This window comes from Gymnogyps californianus, chromosome 12, assembly GCF_018139145.2.
Source record: "Gymnogyps californianus isolate 813 chromosome 12, ASM1813914v2, whole genome shotgun sequence".
NCBI lineage: Eukaryota > Metazoa > Chordata > Aves > Accipitriformes > Cathartidae > Gymnogyps > Gymnogyps californianus.
In genome coordinates, this window is record NC_059482.1 from 1,162,320 (window position 1) to 1,176,712 (window position 14,393).

The 14,393-nt window shown below is 62.1% G+C and overlaps 1 protein-coding gene across 1 annotated transcript in view; it reads right to left on the reverse strand.

Moving 5' to 3' along the window:
- The window catches only part of WWP2 (WW domain containing E3 ubiquitin protein ligase 2), a 40,008-nt gene extending 25,920 nt beyond the window's left edge, over positions 1 to 14,088 (reverse strand). The window contains exons 1-5 of the mRNA XM_050904022.1: positions 14,011 to 14,088; positions 13,136 to 13,283; positions 12,713 to 12,831; positions 5,397 to 5,678; positions 4,609 to 4,705 (exon numbers count right to left, since the gene is read on the reverse strand). Coding sequence (XP_050759979.1) covers positions 4,609 to 4,705; positions 5,397 to 5,678; positions 12,713 to 12,831; positions 13,136 to 13,283; positions 14,011 to 14,080 — 716 coding nt within the window. The 5' untranslated portion in view covers positions 14,081 to 14,088. The remainder of the gene's footprint in view (positions 1 to 4,608; positions 4,706 to 5,396; positions 5,679 to 12,712; positions 12,832 to 13,135; positions 13,284 to 14,010) is intronic.
- Positions 14,089 to 14,393: the final 305 nt, after the last annotated feature.

Here is a 14,393-nt window from a genome sequence, read left to right on the forward strand (position 1 = left end):
AATCACAGCACAGGTTGCAACCGGCTCAGATGTGGCTGCTCCGTCTCTCAGGGGGGTCTTCTCTTTGTGCCCCACTGGAGCTCCCTTGCCACCGCATCCCCGTGGCCAGGGCAGCTCGACCTCCACGGGCAGAGTGCCTGCAGCACCCTCCAAAGCGAACTCTCCCCCTCCAACCACCCTGGGCCCCTGAGGCAGCCCAAAGGCATTCAAGAAAAGGCTAGGTTTTCACGTTGATTAAGAAACATGGTCATTACTGCAAGCGGGGAGGGGGACGGGGCAGGGCGGGAGGGGGAATGCTGCCTTCCCGCATCCGGGGGCCAGGGGAGCAGAGGCAGAGCCTGGCCACCTCCATCCAGGACTGCAGCCCGGGGCAGCGACCACAGAGGGTGAGGACCGCAGGGATTAGGAAGTCAGTTTGCCCCAGCCAAGTTCTCCCCTTAAAAGGGCAAAACCCGCAAACTGTCCCCACGTCTCAGGGCTGGAGCTGGGAGGGGACGGCAGCTTGGCAGCGACAGGGCGCAGCATCAGTCATGCCATCCTCACCAGCTCCAGCAAGCCCTTGGTTCCTCCCACTCGCTCCGAAGCCGCTCTCCTTGGGGAGCGGCTCACGACAGTGGGCAGACGAAGGGCTGGGATCGGGAGGAGACATGGGAAAGCAGGAGATGGTTGTTGAAAATAGATCAGATAAGAGCCACGGGCAGAGCAACCCGCGAGCAGGAGCTGCCGAGGCCGCTTCGACCAGCCACGGACCTTCCCAGAAGGGCAGCCCCGCACAGGGGCTCCTCAGACAGTGAACTCGCCCCAGAAACCCCGGCTGTGGCCAGGACACTGCTGCGTGCTGGGCGTTCGCTTTGGCCACCAGCACCTGGGGACTCGGAGCAGCTGCAGAACAGGCTCCTCTTCCCCCGGTCAGGAGGTGAAGCTTGCCCCTCGCTGCCCATCTATGGGGCTCAGCGGGGCACACCGGCACCACACACCTCCAAAAAGTTGGCCGGGACCCACCTCCCCACACACGGCCCCCGGAGCCCTGGCCGGAGGGGAGCAGGCAGGTGGCACCAGCGGCAGGAGCCGGTCCTGCCGGGAGCAGCCCCCCGAGGCACGGGACGGATCTGGTCCCTGCCCTTCTCAGCACAGATGAGCTCAGAGCTGCCCAGAGGGTTTTTAGAAACCAAAACAGGATGTTTCCAGGCTGCCAGCCGGCCACACAGGGTTACCAGGCCTGAATTAGCCGGCCCGCCGCCCAGCCCAGCCCTCCTACGAGTGCTCCCATCTGGGCATTGTCTTTTAATAGACGCGTGGAAACAAACCCAGCGAGGCCACGTGAGAGCGGCGGGGCTGGGAAGGCGCTCTTAAAATAGGAGCGGGGAGAAAACAAGGCAGAGCGCGGATGGGAACAGCCTCTCGCGGCCACGCCGGTGGGATGGAGCAGCCCATCTCCCAGGGGGCTGGCAAGACCCCTGCTGTCCCCTGTCGACGGGTGGCTGCCCCATCGCGTGCTCTGCCCCATCGCCCCTCCTGGGCCGGAGGCAGAGGGAGCAGATGATGCCAAAGAGGAAAGTGGCGTCAGCCAGGGTGACATCAGCCTTTCAGCTCGCCCCCTGCTTCTGCCAAGGCAGAGCCCCCACGCCACAGTGGCTGACGTGGGCCCCAGGCACGAAACCCAGGAACGGCCGCCTCCTCCCGCTGTGGTGGCCAGAAGGTCCTGGCATGAGATGCCAGCAGAGGTGGCAGCACCAGTCTCGGTCTCACTCGGCACACCAAGATCACAAACTGCGGCCAAAGAGGAGGGAGGGCAGAGCACGCAGCCGGGAGGGGTCAGGGCACGACCACCGGGAAACACAAGCGGGAGAGCCCCAGTGCCACGGGGGCTCAGCTCCCGAAACACGGAGCTGAGAAATTCCCCCTGCCCCTGCGAAGGGAGGAGGAGGCAGCCACGTTCCCCCAGCACCCAGGCCTCACGTCTGCAGTGCTGGGAGCAGAGATGGCACCCGTGTACCACCACCCTGGAGCTGGGGCGGGAGGAACACCCCCTCGCCCCACGGCAGCGGGACGTGCAGCCGAATAGGCGCCTGACTCCGAAACCCTGAACCCAGTTTATTCCTGTTACCCACCCCCTTCCAGCTGACCCGAGACCCATCTCACAGCTTGTTCTCCAAGGCCCTGAGCAGCCCCCCGGCCCCTCTGCGGTAGCAGGCAGCACACTCGCCGTGCAGCACCGCCTGCCTCTCCCCTGCCCGTGCCAAGGCTGCAGCTGGTGATCGCAGCTCCCCCGGCCTTTCGCTGCTGCTGCGTCACACCAGAAACCACGTGCCTGGGGACATCCCGCAGCCACACGTGGGGCTTTGCAGAGCAAGGGGTCTCACGAAGGGAAATACTTCGACTGAGTGACCCGGAGGAGTGTCTCCCGCCTGCCCTCAGGGATGCTCATGCCCGTCGCTAGCTGAGCGGTGACTTTTGGATGTCACACAAGCAGAGAAAGCAAAGCACGCTGCACTGAAGAAACCACTTGAGTTCGCATGAGCTCGTGACAGGTGACAGCAGTTTCTCACGGCCGTGCCTAGATCGCAATACCCGACGTGGCTCACCAGCCGGAGCCTCTCCGTAGGGTGAGCAGCAAACCAGGCTGCTTTATTCCCTGCTGTCAGAAGAGGCCCCTTTGGCCACCACAAGACAAATGGGGATTGTGGCAACTCTCTGGGCACCCACGGCACCAGCTCCCAGCCAGGGACCTCTGGGCTCTGTTTTCTCTCCGCACAGAGGGCTGTGGAATTTCACACCCCGTCACCAAGATTAGCAGCAAATCCCAAGATGACATTTGTTCAGGAGAAGAAAGAGAAGCCCTGACCAAGCAGTTTCCCTTGAGGGGACAGTGTAGAAATAGCTGAGGAGCAAAGAATGACCCTTTTCTTTCCGTCCTGCCTCTGAGCAAGTTTGCCAGCATCCATCACCAAGCCCATGAAAATAAACACGGCTCTGCGTATAAACAGACCAAACATCAAACAGCATTCCCATGTGCAAAGGACCCGTGCTCCACTCTGGAGAAGGCAGCTGCCTCCATAGTGGGTACATACAGCAATGTGCTGCCCCGTGTAGCAGCACTACATCAAACTGCGGAGTTACGTCCAGAACAACCCTAAATTGAGGTGAATGTAGGATGAATTGAAAACTAGCTAGGACATATCCCATACCAGAGCAGCCGTGGGATTTTTAACGACTGCAAGCACACCTGGAAGGTCTGTGAAGGTCTCCTGTAGAAGTACTGGCCAGACCTCACCACACTTCTCTCGCACGCTTGCAGGTCGAGACAACACCAAAAACAGAAACTACTTTCAGGCAATGGGAAAGCAGTCAGGAATCAGAAGTAAGCAGTCACCAGGCTGAGCCTCCCAAACTAGAACTTTCTTTGCAGGCTTTCTAGCACCTACTGATAGCTGCTAAGTGGCTGCAAAGTCCAGCTCCCGTCAGGACACCGAGCACTCTCTCACCCCTTAGAAGGCTTTAACACCTGGACAGCAGAAATCCAGAGGAGCAGCCACAACAAAAGGGCACAAACTGTGTTCAGCAACCCGCTCCCAATTTCCCGCCCCACTCCCTCCTCGGGTGGGAGACGAACACACGATATGGAAGGAGAGGGTCATTTTTTAGAGCCAAAAACATTTCTCCCCTTCGCTCATCTCTTGTATGTGCCCAGCAGATGAAGAAGGAGCAGAAAAGCTTGAGGTGTGGGGCTTGTTGCTAAGAGTGCTCCTAAGCCTGGGGGCATGAGAACCTCTTATCAGGCAGGCTGCAGGCGCCCTCTCTACAGGCACACTTCTAACCAGAACATCTGTATAGGCTGCTGGGCCACTGCCATGCTCTGGAAATATAAATAGGTGTTAAATTCAACTCCATGTTGACAGTGTGACACGTCTCTCCATAACCACAGCTCCAAAAGGAGCAGCGCTGAGCCACTCCAGCCCAGCGAGAAGGCAAGGAAGGGCACCGTGCCAGGCACAGGATGGCCTGGTGCCCAAGCATCTCATTTCCTTTGGAAGCAGCTGTTATTTCCCTGCAGCTCTGCTCGCTCTGCTTCTCCTGCTCTCCCTGGACCTTCGGACGTCCCCCTGTGACCATCGCCCAGAGGGCCATTGTGCTTCCCAGCCTGGCCCAGTGCCTGGCCAGGGCTGTGCTCGAGGCAAGAGCTGGAGTCCCCGTAATCCCCATTTGAAGGGACCCCTGCAGACCAGCCTTTTGCTGGTTTGCCTGGTCACAGCCTGCAACGCATCTCCCTGACAGACCATTCCTTCGGCTGCCAGTAGAGCAACTGGTGGAAACTGTCTGGGCCATCACAGACCTGATACTCCTTGAGAAACAAATACTTTAAGAGAGGCTCAGGTCAGCCGCAGCCTGGCTGTACGGCCACCTCCCAGCTCGGCTGTCCTCCAGGAGGTCGGCCAGCCCACCCCTGCTCCACACCTCCTATGGGTTGCTTTGCTGGGGGCTGGCTCACTGGGAGATCTGGAGTGGGGTCCACTGCACAAGGATGATCCAGACACTTCTCAGCTGCCTCACGGCCGCAGCAACCACCCAGTAAGGGACTGACAGGTGCTGCCAGCACGGGACCCTTACCTCGGTCTGCTTCCAAAGCAGTTTGTACTGGGAGGCTGGTGTCTGCCCTCCGTGGCTGTAGCCATGCTGCCGGGGTCCCGTCCAGGCAGCTGGGACCCTGAATGGGTGAAGAAAAAGTGGGTGAAGAAAATGACTGAGGCACCTACTAGTGGTACCCTCCTTCCAGAAAGGAGACCCAAAAGCACAACAGCCCCGTACATTACAGGACAGAGCCACCAGCACACGAGGACCCCCTGCCTTTACGCGGAGGTGCTCTCCTCTCCCACTGCTGCGCAATGGCACAGCCCGTCCCCGCAGCACCCCGCAGCTCCAAGCACAGCACTAGGGAAGGTAAACGCAGGACTTTGCAGAACTGGCAGCACTAGGAGAGCAGCTACACTTAAGACTCCCAGATTTCACAGGCTTCGTCTCCCAGCGAGGAAGAGAAGGAGCCGAGGGAAAGCAATACACCAGCGCCTGTCCAGCACAAGCTCTGCTCGCTCCCCTGGCAGCTCTGATGGGTCAGACATCACTCCGTGTCTCCTCACACCCCCTGCCACAGGGAGCCCTTTTCTGAGCGGTTCATTAAATACAGAAGCCATTTCCCCAGCCCACAGAGGACAGCGAGGGAAGGGGCTGAGCCGCGCGGGCGGCTGGTGAAGGGCCTGGAGAAGGGCCGCTCCTCTCACGCCGGCGGGGAGCCAGGGCGTGAGCCTGTCGACGCTCCACTCCTGTCCCACCACACGCTCGCTCCTGCGGGAGCCCGTGCACAAGCCCGGGGTCGGGGCGGGCAGGGGCCGGAGCCTTACCTGGGAGAGGAGGCGGCTGCTGGCACTCGGACGCTTGCTCAGAGGTCCCGGGGGCCGTGCTCTCAGCCCCACTCCTCTCCCCACTGCTGCTCACCGCCTCGTGCTCAGAGCCGCCGCATGCATGCGGAGATGGGCAGCACTCACCCTCTGTCACGGCACTGCCATTAGGCAGGCTTCCCAGATCAACAGCAGGCCCGTCCAGGAAAATCGTCAGCTCTCCGCCAGAGACAACGCTGCCTTTGTTCTCCGTCTGCAGGTCCAGGGTCAGCTGCCTGTTCTCCACTGTGGGAGACGAGGGGACATGGAGAAAGAGACCAAGCAGTCACCACTCAGGATGCCAGCCATGATGGAGGATGGCTCCACCACCCCAGCTCCCGCACGGGACGGGACATCAGCCTCCCGCTCCCCTCCAGGCCTCCCCACGCCCCCAAAAGGAAGACCCTCCTTCACCAGCCATTGCTTGCAAAGCAGGGTCCCTCCACAGGGGTAGCCAGGGGCCCTGGGGCAGCTCCACAACCCAGCTGAGACCACCATCGCTCACAGCTCCAGAAGCTGGGGCTGTAGGGGAGATTGCGGCAGGAAAGCCAAGGGATTTGGCTGGTTTGACACAACACACGGGGCAAGAAGGGTCCTGCATGAGGGTGACCACCGGCAGGTGCCTGGGACACGAAGCAGGCTGATGTCAACAGGCCCAACGGTGCCTGAAGCCCCAGCCTGCTGCAGAGGAGCAAGCAGCATCTTTCAGAATCAGGGGCATCCTCATGCTACCTAGAAAACCCAGGTAAGCAGCAAAGGAAAACCCCGGGCACGTCCCTCCATCCACATCCCCGCATATCAGTTCCACTGAATGCAACTGGCACAAAGGGTTGCCCCCAAAGAGAAATGCTCCGCCGCAGCATCAGACCGCCTTTGCAGAAGCTTCTGGAGCGGGTGGCATGGGCTGGGAGGCTCCTGGAGACGGCCGCCAGCTCCACTCCCCTCCCTCGTGAGCCAGTTTGGCTCCAGCAGCTTAGCGAGACTTTGCCACCCACAGCTCCACGGACAGCCGGGCACCACGGCTTCGCCCGGGGGTAACGGCCCCGGGAACACCGCTCACCGTTCTCCCCTCGGGCACGGAGCGAGGGGTTGCAGCGGCAGGGAAGGGGAGCCGATGAGCCGCATGGTGCCACATGCCGGGGCACCCAGCAGCTGCTTCGAAAACCGGCGCCTGCCCTGTTTCACCGACACACGTTGGCAGCCATGGCTCTCTGCCTCCCTGCGCCCCAGGACAGACACCCACCACCCTTCCAGCTCCTCCGAGGCCTCCTGACAGCTCCCTACTGCACACACGCAGCAGCCAGCAGTGTCCCTGGTGCCGCTGGGAAGCCACCAGCACCCAGCACGGCTAGAGCAAGGCACAGGGTGAAGAGGCTGCCCGCACGCCTCCCACAGCCCCCTCCAGCCACGCATGCTAAATCACCTACTGCAGGGCTGCGCTCCCACAGGCGATGGGAGAACAACGCGACCCTCCGTGCCCACGGGCAGGCAGGGCTCTCGCACCATCGCGGCAATGCCTGCCGGAGCCAGCAGGACCGAAACACCCAGCTCCGCCACAGAAGGCCAGAAAAATTTGGCTGCGCCAGCCTGGGACACCGGCCCAGACGCTTCCTGACTCATTTGCTCAAATAATATTTTTATTATACACAGATTGCTCATGACACAACGGCACCATTTTTTAGCAACCTGCTTTGTCCCGGTCCGCCGCGGGGACGGGGCGTGGTACCTGCCAGCGGGAGCAGGAGGAGGACGGGAACACGCTCCCCACGGACCCCTCGTCCCATCTCTAGCTCCGGGGTGAGACATGCTGGCGGGGCCCCAGGGTGTGCAACTGCCACCCAAACAGCACCTACAGCTCCCAGCTGCCAGCCCAGCCCTTGCACAGCACCAGCGGTGAAGGCGCAGAGACCACGGTGCCGCCGTGCATTGGCCTGGCCATTGCCAGGACCAGAAGAAGCCGTGCACCTCTCGTGCCGGTCCGGAGAGAGGCTCCTGCCTTCCTTCCCTGGCCAGAGCTGCTCCTCCCTGCAGGGCGCCTGCTGGCCTCGCACAACTGGGAAGAGACACAAAGGGGACGGAGAAGGGGTCCAGCTGGTCACAGCACTTGCACCCCATGCCCGGGCCCACGGCTGGGATTCACCACCCCCTCCTCCGAGCGGTCTCTGCCCCAAAGGGTGCTCAACAGGCACCCCAAAGCCCAGCGCCATGGGGTCTGCAGTGAAGACAGGGCTGCGGGACAGGCTGTGCTCGTGGATCTCGTCAGAGTCTCAGGTTTTTAGTGCCCAGGAGGCAAGTGTCCCCTCAGTGCCCAGGGTCCGGGCACGGCAGGAGCACATGCTCACGGAGGCACAGCATGGAGGTTGGAGCCCAACTCTGTCCCTCGTTACCCGCCCATCGTCAGACAAGGGATTCTGCTAAGCCTGGTCTTACCCATCCGCCTAAAGGAGTTGCTCTCAGTTTGCTTCCAAGGGGAACCGATCTCACAGACCGTTTTAAGAGCCTGAGATAGAAGATGCTACTGAGCGCAGCCAAACACCAGAACAAATCCAGACCCTGTTTCTCCCCGGCTGCTCCAAGCCATAGGAATTTGCATTTTCTCCGAGCCGTGCGGAAGTCATGCCCGCACGCTCCGGGGGTCCCCTCCATCCCCCTCTGCAAGCGCCCGGCAGCCGAGCGCGCCGCTCTCCCCGCCGGAGCTGCACAAGCCCTCATTGTGCAGGCGCCCAGCCGAGGGGGCGGCAGCGCAGGAGCAAAGACAAGGTGTCTCCAAGCGGAGGATGTGAACATGAACCTCCCAGCCGGCTTCCTTCTCCCCCTCTCCACCCCCTTCAGCTTTTTTAAAGAAAATAAACACTAGCAGAACCTTCCATTCACTGTCCCAGTCCAGCACACGGGACGCACAAAGGGACATTGCTGTTGCACCAACAGAGGGTCCCCTGAACGGCTGAGCACAAAGGCTGCCTGTGTCCCTCCGGCAGCCAGAATGTCAGAGGGATTATTATTATTTTGGGAGGGGGTCGGGGGGTGATTTGGTCCTGAATAAGGTCTCAGTTCAGCTACTTCCAGTGCCCCGCACGCAGCATCAGAGCTCCCATTTAGCGGAGGTGAGCTGGAATTCCCACCCAGCCCATTAAGCGGATTTACGGTTCCACGAAACGAGGCTGGTAGCAGCCAGCGCGATAACGGCCCCGGGCTGAGCCCAAGCCCGAGCCCTCCGGGACCTCCAGGAACCACACGCATCTGACGCCTGTGGGCACAAACACCAGAGTGCTGGAGGGGGCAGCCCCTCTGCCTCCTCCCTGGGTGGAGCGGCTCCATCTTCGCGCGCACACACCCAGGAAGATTTCCAGACAGACAGCCGGACGGTGCTTCCCACCCTCTCAGCTCCCCCAAACCTTCTTCGCACAGTTCCACTGGATGCAAAGGCCAGTTTCCACTCAAACGGCTCCACACAATCAAAGCTGCATCCACCATCGCCCCTCAAGAGCAGCCGGGACTGCCGCTTGTGCAAACAGAAGAGAAGCAGATCCTCTGGGCTACCCTGAAAAGCACCCGCTCCAGCCAGCAACCGACTTGCCCCCCATCAATCCACAGAAGAATCAAATCCCAGAGCCAGAACCCTGCCCTGAAAGCACCCTGGCACCAGACAGAAAAGGCAGGGCAGCAAATAATGTCAGCGGGGCCACTCTCAGCCCCAGCAGGAGCACTGAGCCGTGCCAGCTTCCCCTGGGTCTCGGGGCCCCTGAGCTACCCCAGGCTCGGGGCTGTCAGGCAGGCAGCACCGCTCCTGGCACCCACCTCCCTGGTGCTCGGCAAGTTAAGACTAGCTTAACCTTTGTGCCTACCTGCAGCCGAAGGAATGACTCCGTGCTGTGGCTACAGTCCCTCCGGGAGGAAGCAGGGGGAAAGTCAGACCTTCCACAGCCATCCCTAAACCAAGGAGGAACCCAGGGTTTAGGGGAAGGGATGATCTTTACTGTCCCAGGCAAAATGTGAAAGTCTCCCCGGGCAGCGGGAAGCTTTGCCCCTGCTGCTGAGCCAGTCTCAGCCACCAGCGGCTTAGAGACAACTGATTCCCACTCCGTTTATATGCCAGGAGGACCTCAGACTTCTACTTCTTTCCTCTGAACCATCACAGCCCTGGGAGGGAAGACAAGATGGTAGGAGAAAGCCAAAAAGCCCGCTACCTCTGACCAGGGGCAACTGGCCATCTGCAAAATAGCCCAGCCAGGGCACAGCAGGACCGGAGCCAGTGAACCCTGCCTACTCGCTGGCTTGGGCGCAGAGAGCAGCCTCCCATCCACAGAGAGCCTGGAGGTGGCCAGGGCACGGGGACAGTGCTGGTGGTCACAGTCCCATCAGCTCTGCAGGACGCTCAGGATGTGACACCCGAAAGGTGACGCAGGGTAGGCACAGTCCGACCCTCGCGGTGACTTAGTGGCTTGGACAACCAGTTTTACAGGACTGTTGCCCAGCTGCTACAGAGCCAGCTCACTGAACAGTCACCTCAGCCAGTCCGTGCATTCGCCTTCACGGCTCCTCACTAAGAGCCTTTGCTGCCGGGCCACGCAGCAGAGCTCCTTTGACACCACATCCACAACGGGGGGGGCAGCTGCAACTTTCCAGAGGTTTGGGGGTTTGCTGCTGGCTTCCCGGAGGGTCCCGCGCGGCCACAGCTCCAGCAGCTCTGCCTGGGGCGCAGCAGCAGGGAAAGAAAAGGCTCTGCAGGATCTGTAAAACCCTGGCATGTGGTGCCACTCAAGAAACAGGAGCCTGTTGATGTAACTCGCAACCCGAGCAGCGAGCAATAAAAGCGAGCGCTTTCAGTTGCGAGCTGCAGCCTGGCTCACTCCAGCGCCTGCACAGACATCCATTGCTCAGCACACAAGGGGACCAGCAAAAACCAGCAAGGCCCAGTATCGGCTTCCACGCAGACCGTGGCGCGAGGCCAGCCGGGGACGTTCCTCGGGCCTCGCGGGAGGAGTGGGCGAGGAGCTCCCGGAGCCTGGGAACAAAGAGGTGCCTCTGCAGCAGGCAGCAGCTTGGGGGCCGGGGCAGGGGGCTGTGCCATTGCAAATTAGCCGTTTTACTGGAGCCCTGGGAGCAGCTCGGCTCTGTGGAAGGCTCCAGCTCATTTTCTGTGATTGAGCCTATTCTTACCCACCTCTCCATCTCCCTGGCCAATCCCCTCCGAAAGCGGGAGGGCGCTGCCTGCCAGAGGAGAGGCCCCGGAGGCGCCTGCCAAGGCAGTGGGAAGCGCTGCGAGCCTGAAAGCAAGGCTGGACCTGCCTGGAGCAGGAGCTCCTGTCCGACAGCTCGGGCTGTTAGCTCCAGCAGGCTCTTCCCATCTTCCTGGGAGCTCAGGCCTGACCAGGCTCATCACTGAGCTCTTTTTCCAGGCTCCAGGCCTCAGAGCCGAGACTCTTCCACCTGAAGCGAGGCGTGCTCGGCAGGAGGGCCAACAGGAAGAACGGGGGCAGCTCCAGCATCTTCCTGGCAGGTGGGAGCCCAGCACACGCCGCCACGGATGTCACTGGGGGCGAGAACACCACCCTTGCCCAAAAACACCCACCTGCCCAAAAGCAATCAGAACAATTCTTCTGCACCAAGTGGAACAACTACAGGAACACAAACCAAAGGCCGCAGCTACACTCACGTATCAGTAACTTACAGAAAACCTCACCAAAACCATAACAAACCCAACCAAGCCAGAAAGCGGGTCTGCTGCCAGGCAGGAGCAGCCTTGGGGAAGGCACGCTCCTGCTGTGCGCTTCCCAGGAGGGGGAGAGGGCAGCCGGGCCCCCACCAGTGGCAGAGGGCACACACATTTCGCTGTCTTCCCCCAGGCAGAGGGTCACGGGCTGCGTTAGAACATTACGTGTCCGACTCGGGACAGCTTGAAATCCCAAATGCCCTTTGCATGCTTTTGCATGACCTGGCCACTTCCCCAGGCTGGCAGGCAGAGGGAACGGGCTCCCCTCCTCTCCGCAGGTGAGGAGCCCTCTCGAGGAAGGGGTCTCCCAGGTGCCCAGGGACGTAGGCTCCCATGGGACCTCTGAGGGACCAGCAGCAGTCTCTGGCCCACTCAGAGCTGCAGCAAATGCCAAGCAGCGAGTCTGAAGAGAAAAGGAGCAGATGCCAGGCTAGACAAGACGGGCAGACAAGAGCACGTGGCTCACCCAGGCAGTGCCGGCTGCCCCCAGCCCACGGCAGCGCTTTCCCGGCAGGGCAGGGCAGGCTCTGCAGCTTTAAGAGTCCTCCCTCCCAGTCCACGGTGTCAAGGAAAAATCTGACACGTTTTTTCTGGTGGATGTTAACGGACAAGCTAGAACAGCCAGTTGCCTTTTCCATTCATTTTCCACACAGCCCCCTGGGACGCTTGCTAATGAAAGAGCCGATTGTGCCCCTGCAGAGGAGCGGGCAGGTAGGGCGGGAGCAGCAGTGGCTCCGGGAGCCCGGCACGGCATTTGCACACCTCGGGAAGAAAAAGCTGCAGGGGAGGGTGCCCTGGGGCAGAGACCCCCCCCCACTGCAGGCCGTCTGACAGCAACAGCCCAAGCAACAGGCAGCCCAGCCCTGCAACTACCCGGGGCGGACGTTCAGGTCCTCACGGGCTTTGCGAGATGACGGCACCGGCAGAACAGCTCCTCGCGTGGCCCTCGCTGCCCCGGCAGACAAGGTGTCACCCACGGGCACAGCAGCCTGCCTGCCGCGGGGAGCACAGCAGGGACACCGTCGCGGTTTCGTAGCCTGCAGCTGGCAGTGCCAGGGGAAGGAGCTCACCCCAGCCCCTGGCACGGGGGAAGAGTCTCAACCAGCCCCGTATCCCCCCCAGGGCACGGGAGGCCCCTCTCCTCCTCAATACCAGGTCTGTCTCTCGTAAGCGGCGGAGCTTTGCTTGGAAAAGACAGAGCGAGCCTCTTCCAGCCCCGTGCAGCCGCTTGCGTGGCCCAAGCCCTGAATGGCCGCCTTTATGCGGTAGCTGCTCTCACGAGCCACACTCTGGCGACCACAAATGGCAGCAAATAGCTGAGGGGTTTGTATTTCCGTGCAGGCTGTGGCACCCCAGCTAACGGAGGTATGGCTTCCATCACGCCCCAGCCCAGGGCGCACAATGGCACCTTGTTCCCTCCCAGGGTGGGGGACTGCACGGGAGCCACCGTGGCCACCACCTCTCCTCCCCGCCATGCACCTACGGGCAGGCGAGGCGGCAGGACCCTGCACGGCCCCCAGCCATGGCGGAGGCCGAGGGACCCCGCTGGGGTCCGGCTCGTACATACGTTTCCCGCCGCTCTTCAGCAGGTTGCCGAGGCTGACGGAAGCAGTGCCCAGCAGCTCGTTCCTCAGGGTATGGCAGCTCCACACCTTCAGGTCCAAGTGGCTCTGAGCCGTGACATTCCTGCAGAGACCAGAGAAGGGGGCCGTCACCGTGGCCTCATCCCTGCTCCACGCTCAGGGAGCGGGCAGCGCCAAGCCTGCCAAAACCAGGGAGCAGAGGGAAGCAGGCAAGGCCACGGAGCAATGGGAGACCCTCCTCCCGCCGCCCTCCCGGCCTGGCTGTCCCTGGCAGCATCCTTGTCTCCGGGGCAAAGACCTCCGACAATCAAGCGGCCCCAGCCGACGGCACTGTGGGCTGCACCAAGGAGCACGGGGCCAGCCCTGGCGCCAGCCCCATGCCAGGGTGGGGGGTCACAGAGACTTACAGGATGAGGATCTCGTTCCACAGCAGCTCAGAGCTCCCGATCTGCTTCCCCGTCTTCTTGGTCTCGCTGGGCAGCCCGTCGCCCGCCACCTCCACGTAGCAGTTCATCCGTGACGGGCGGCTGTGCGCCTTGGGCTTCACGGACACAACTGGGCAGGGGGACAGGCAGAGGGTCAGGCAGCTGAGGGGGAGACCCTGTCCCCTGCCCCACACACACACGCGCCCTGTCCCTGCCGGCTCGGGGTGCCATGACTCACTGCAGAGTCAAACTGCTTTTGGGAGAGGGGGAGCAGGAAGCGATTCTCCTGATGGCAGCAATGGCCAGATCCAGGCGCTCCCGTCACCAGCCCGTGATCGCTGCCTGTCCCCAGCTTCACCCACACCTTGGCCCCCGCACCCTGAAGGCTGCAGGAGTGTCACAGTCCCCACAGACACTGCCCTACCCCAGGGCATGGGGGCAAGGGGGCTCTGCGGGAGCTGCTGGGAAGAGGCACCCACCAGGCTCGGCTCGGCCACCCTCCAGGCTAGCGGTGCCTGCTCAGGGGCTGCCCCGGGGACGCAGCTCCAGGGGACGCAGCTCCAGGCATCGGGAGCCATCTCGTGGCCACGGGTGCACCAACGCAGCCCTGGCAGGGCCACGGAGCCACGTCCCGATGGCAGCCGGGGAGAGGAGGCGGCGGCGGAGCCCAGCGACGGCCGCTCCGCTTCCCTGGGCACCCATGGGACGCAGGGCAGTGCCGGCCATCCCCAGCCCCTGCTTCCCCCAAGAAGGTCTCCCAGCCCGGGTGCAGGCAGAGCACACGCCTGGACCAGACACACGCGAAATCCACACGCGAGGACTCCCGGCCCCAGCTCCAGCGAGGCAGCAGGACCCACCTTTCACAGAGAGCTGGGACTTCTCGCAGGGCGGCCCGGCCCTGGCCCTGCTGGAGCTCGCAGCGGCCATGGCATCACCCCTGGCTGGAAGCAGAGAGAGAGGAGACACCTCAGCACCGCTCCCACCATGCGGAGGAAGCCGGGGCTGCACTGGGGTCCCAGGTCAGCCCCTCTGGGCCCGAACGCAGCCCGGCCGTTACTGCAAGTGACCCACATGGCAGGGAGACTCGGCAATGGACAGGCACGCGCCCGGTAAACACACGTTCCCTCTCACTCCTGATAAACCAGCCCTGCACCGCAGGCAACGGCAACGCTGTGCCCTAGGGAGAGAAACTCCCCTTCGACGGCGCTGCCATGGCCTGAAGAGATCCGAGCCAAGCTGG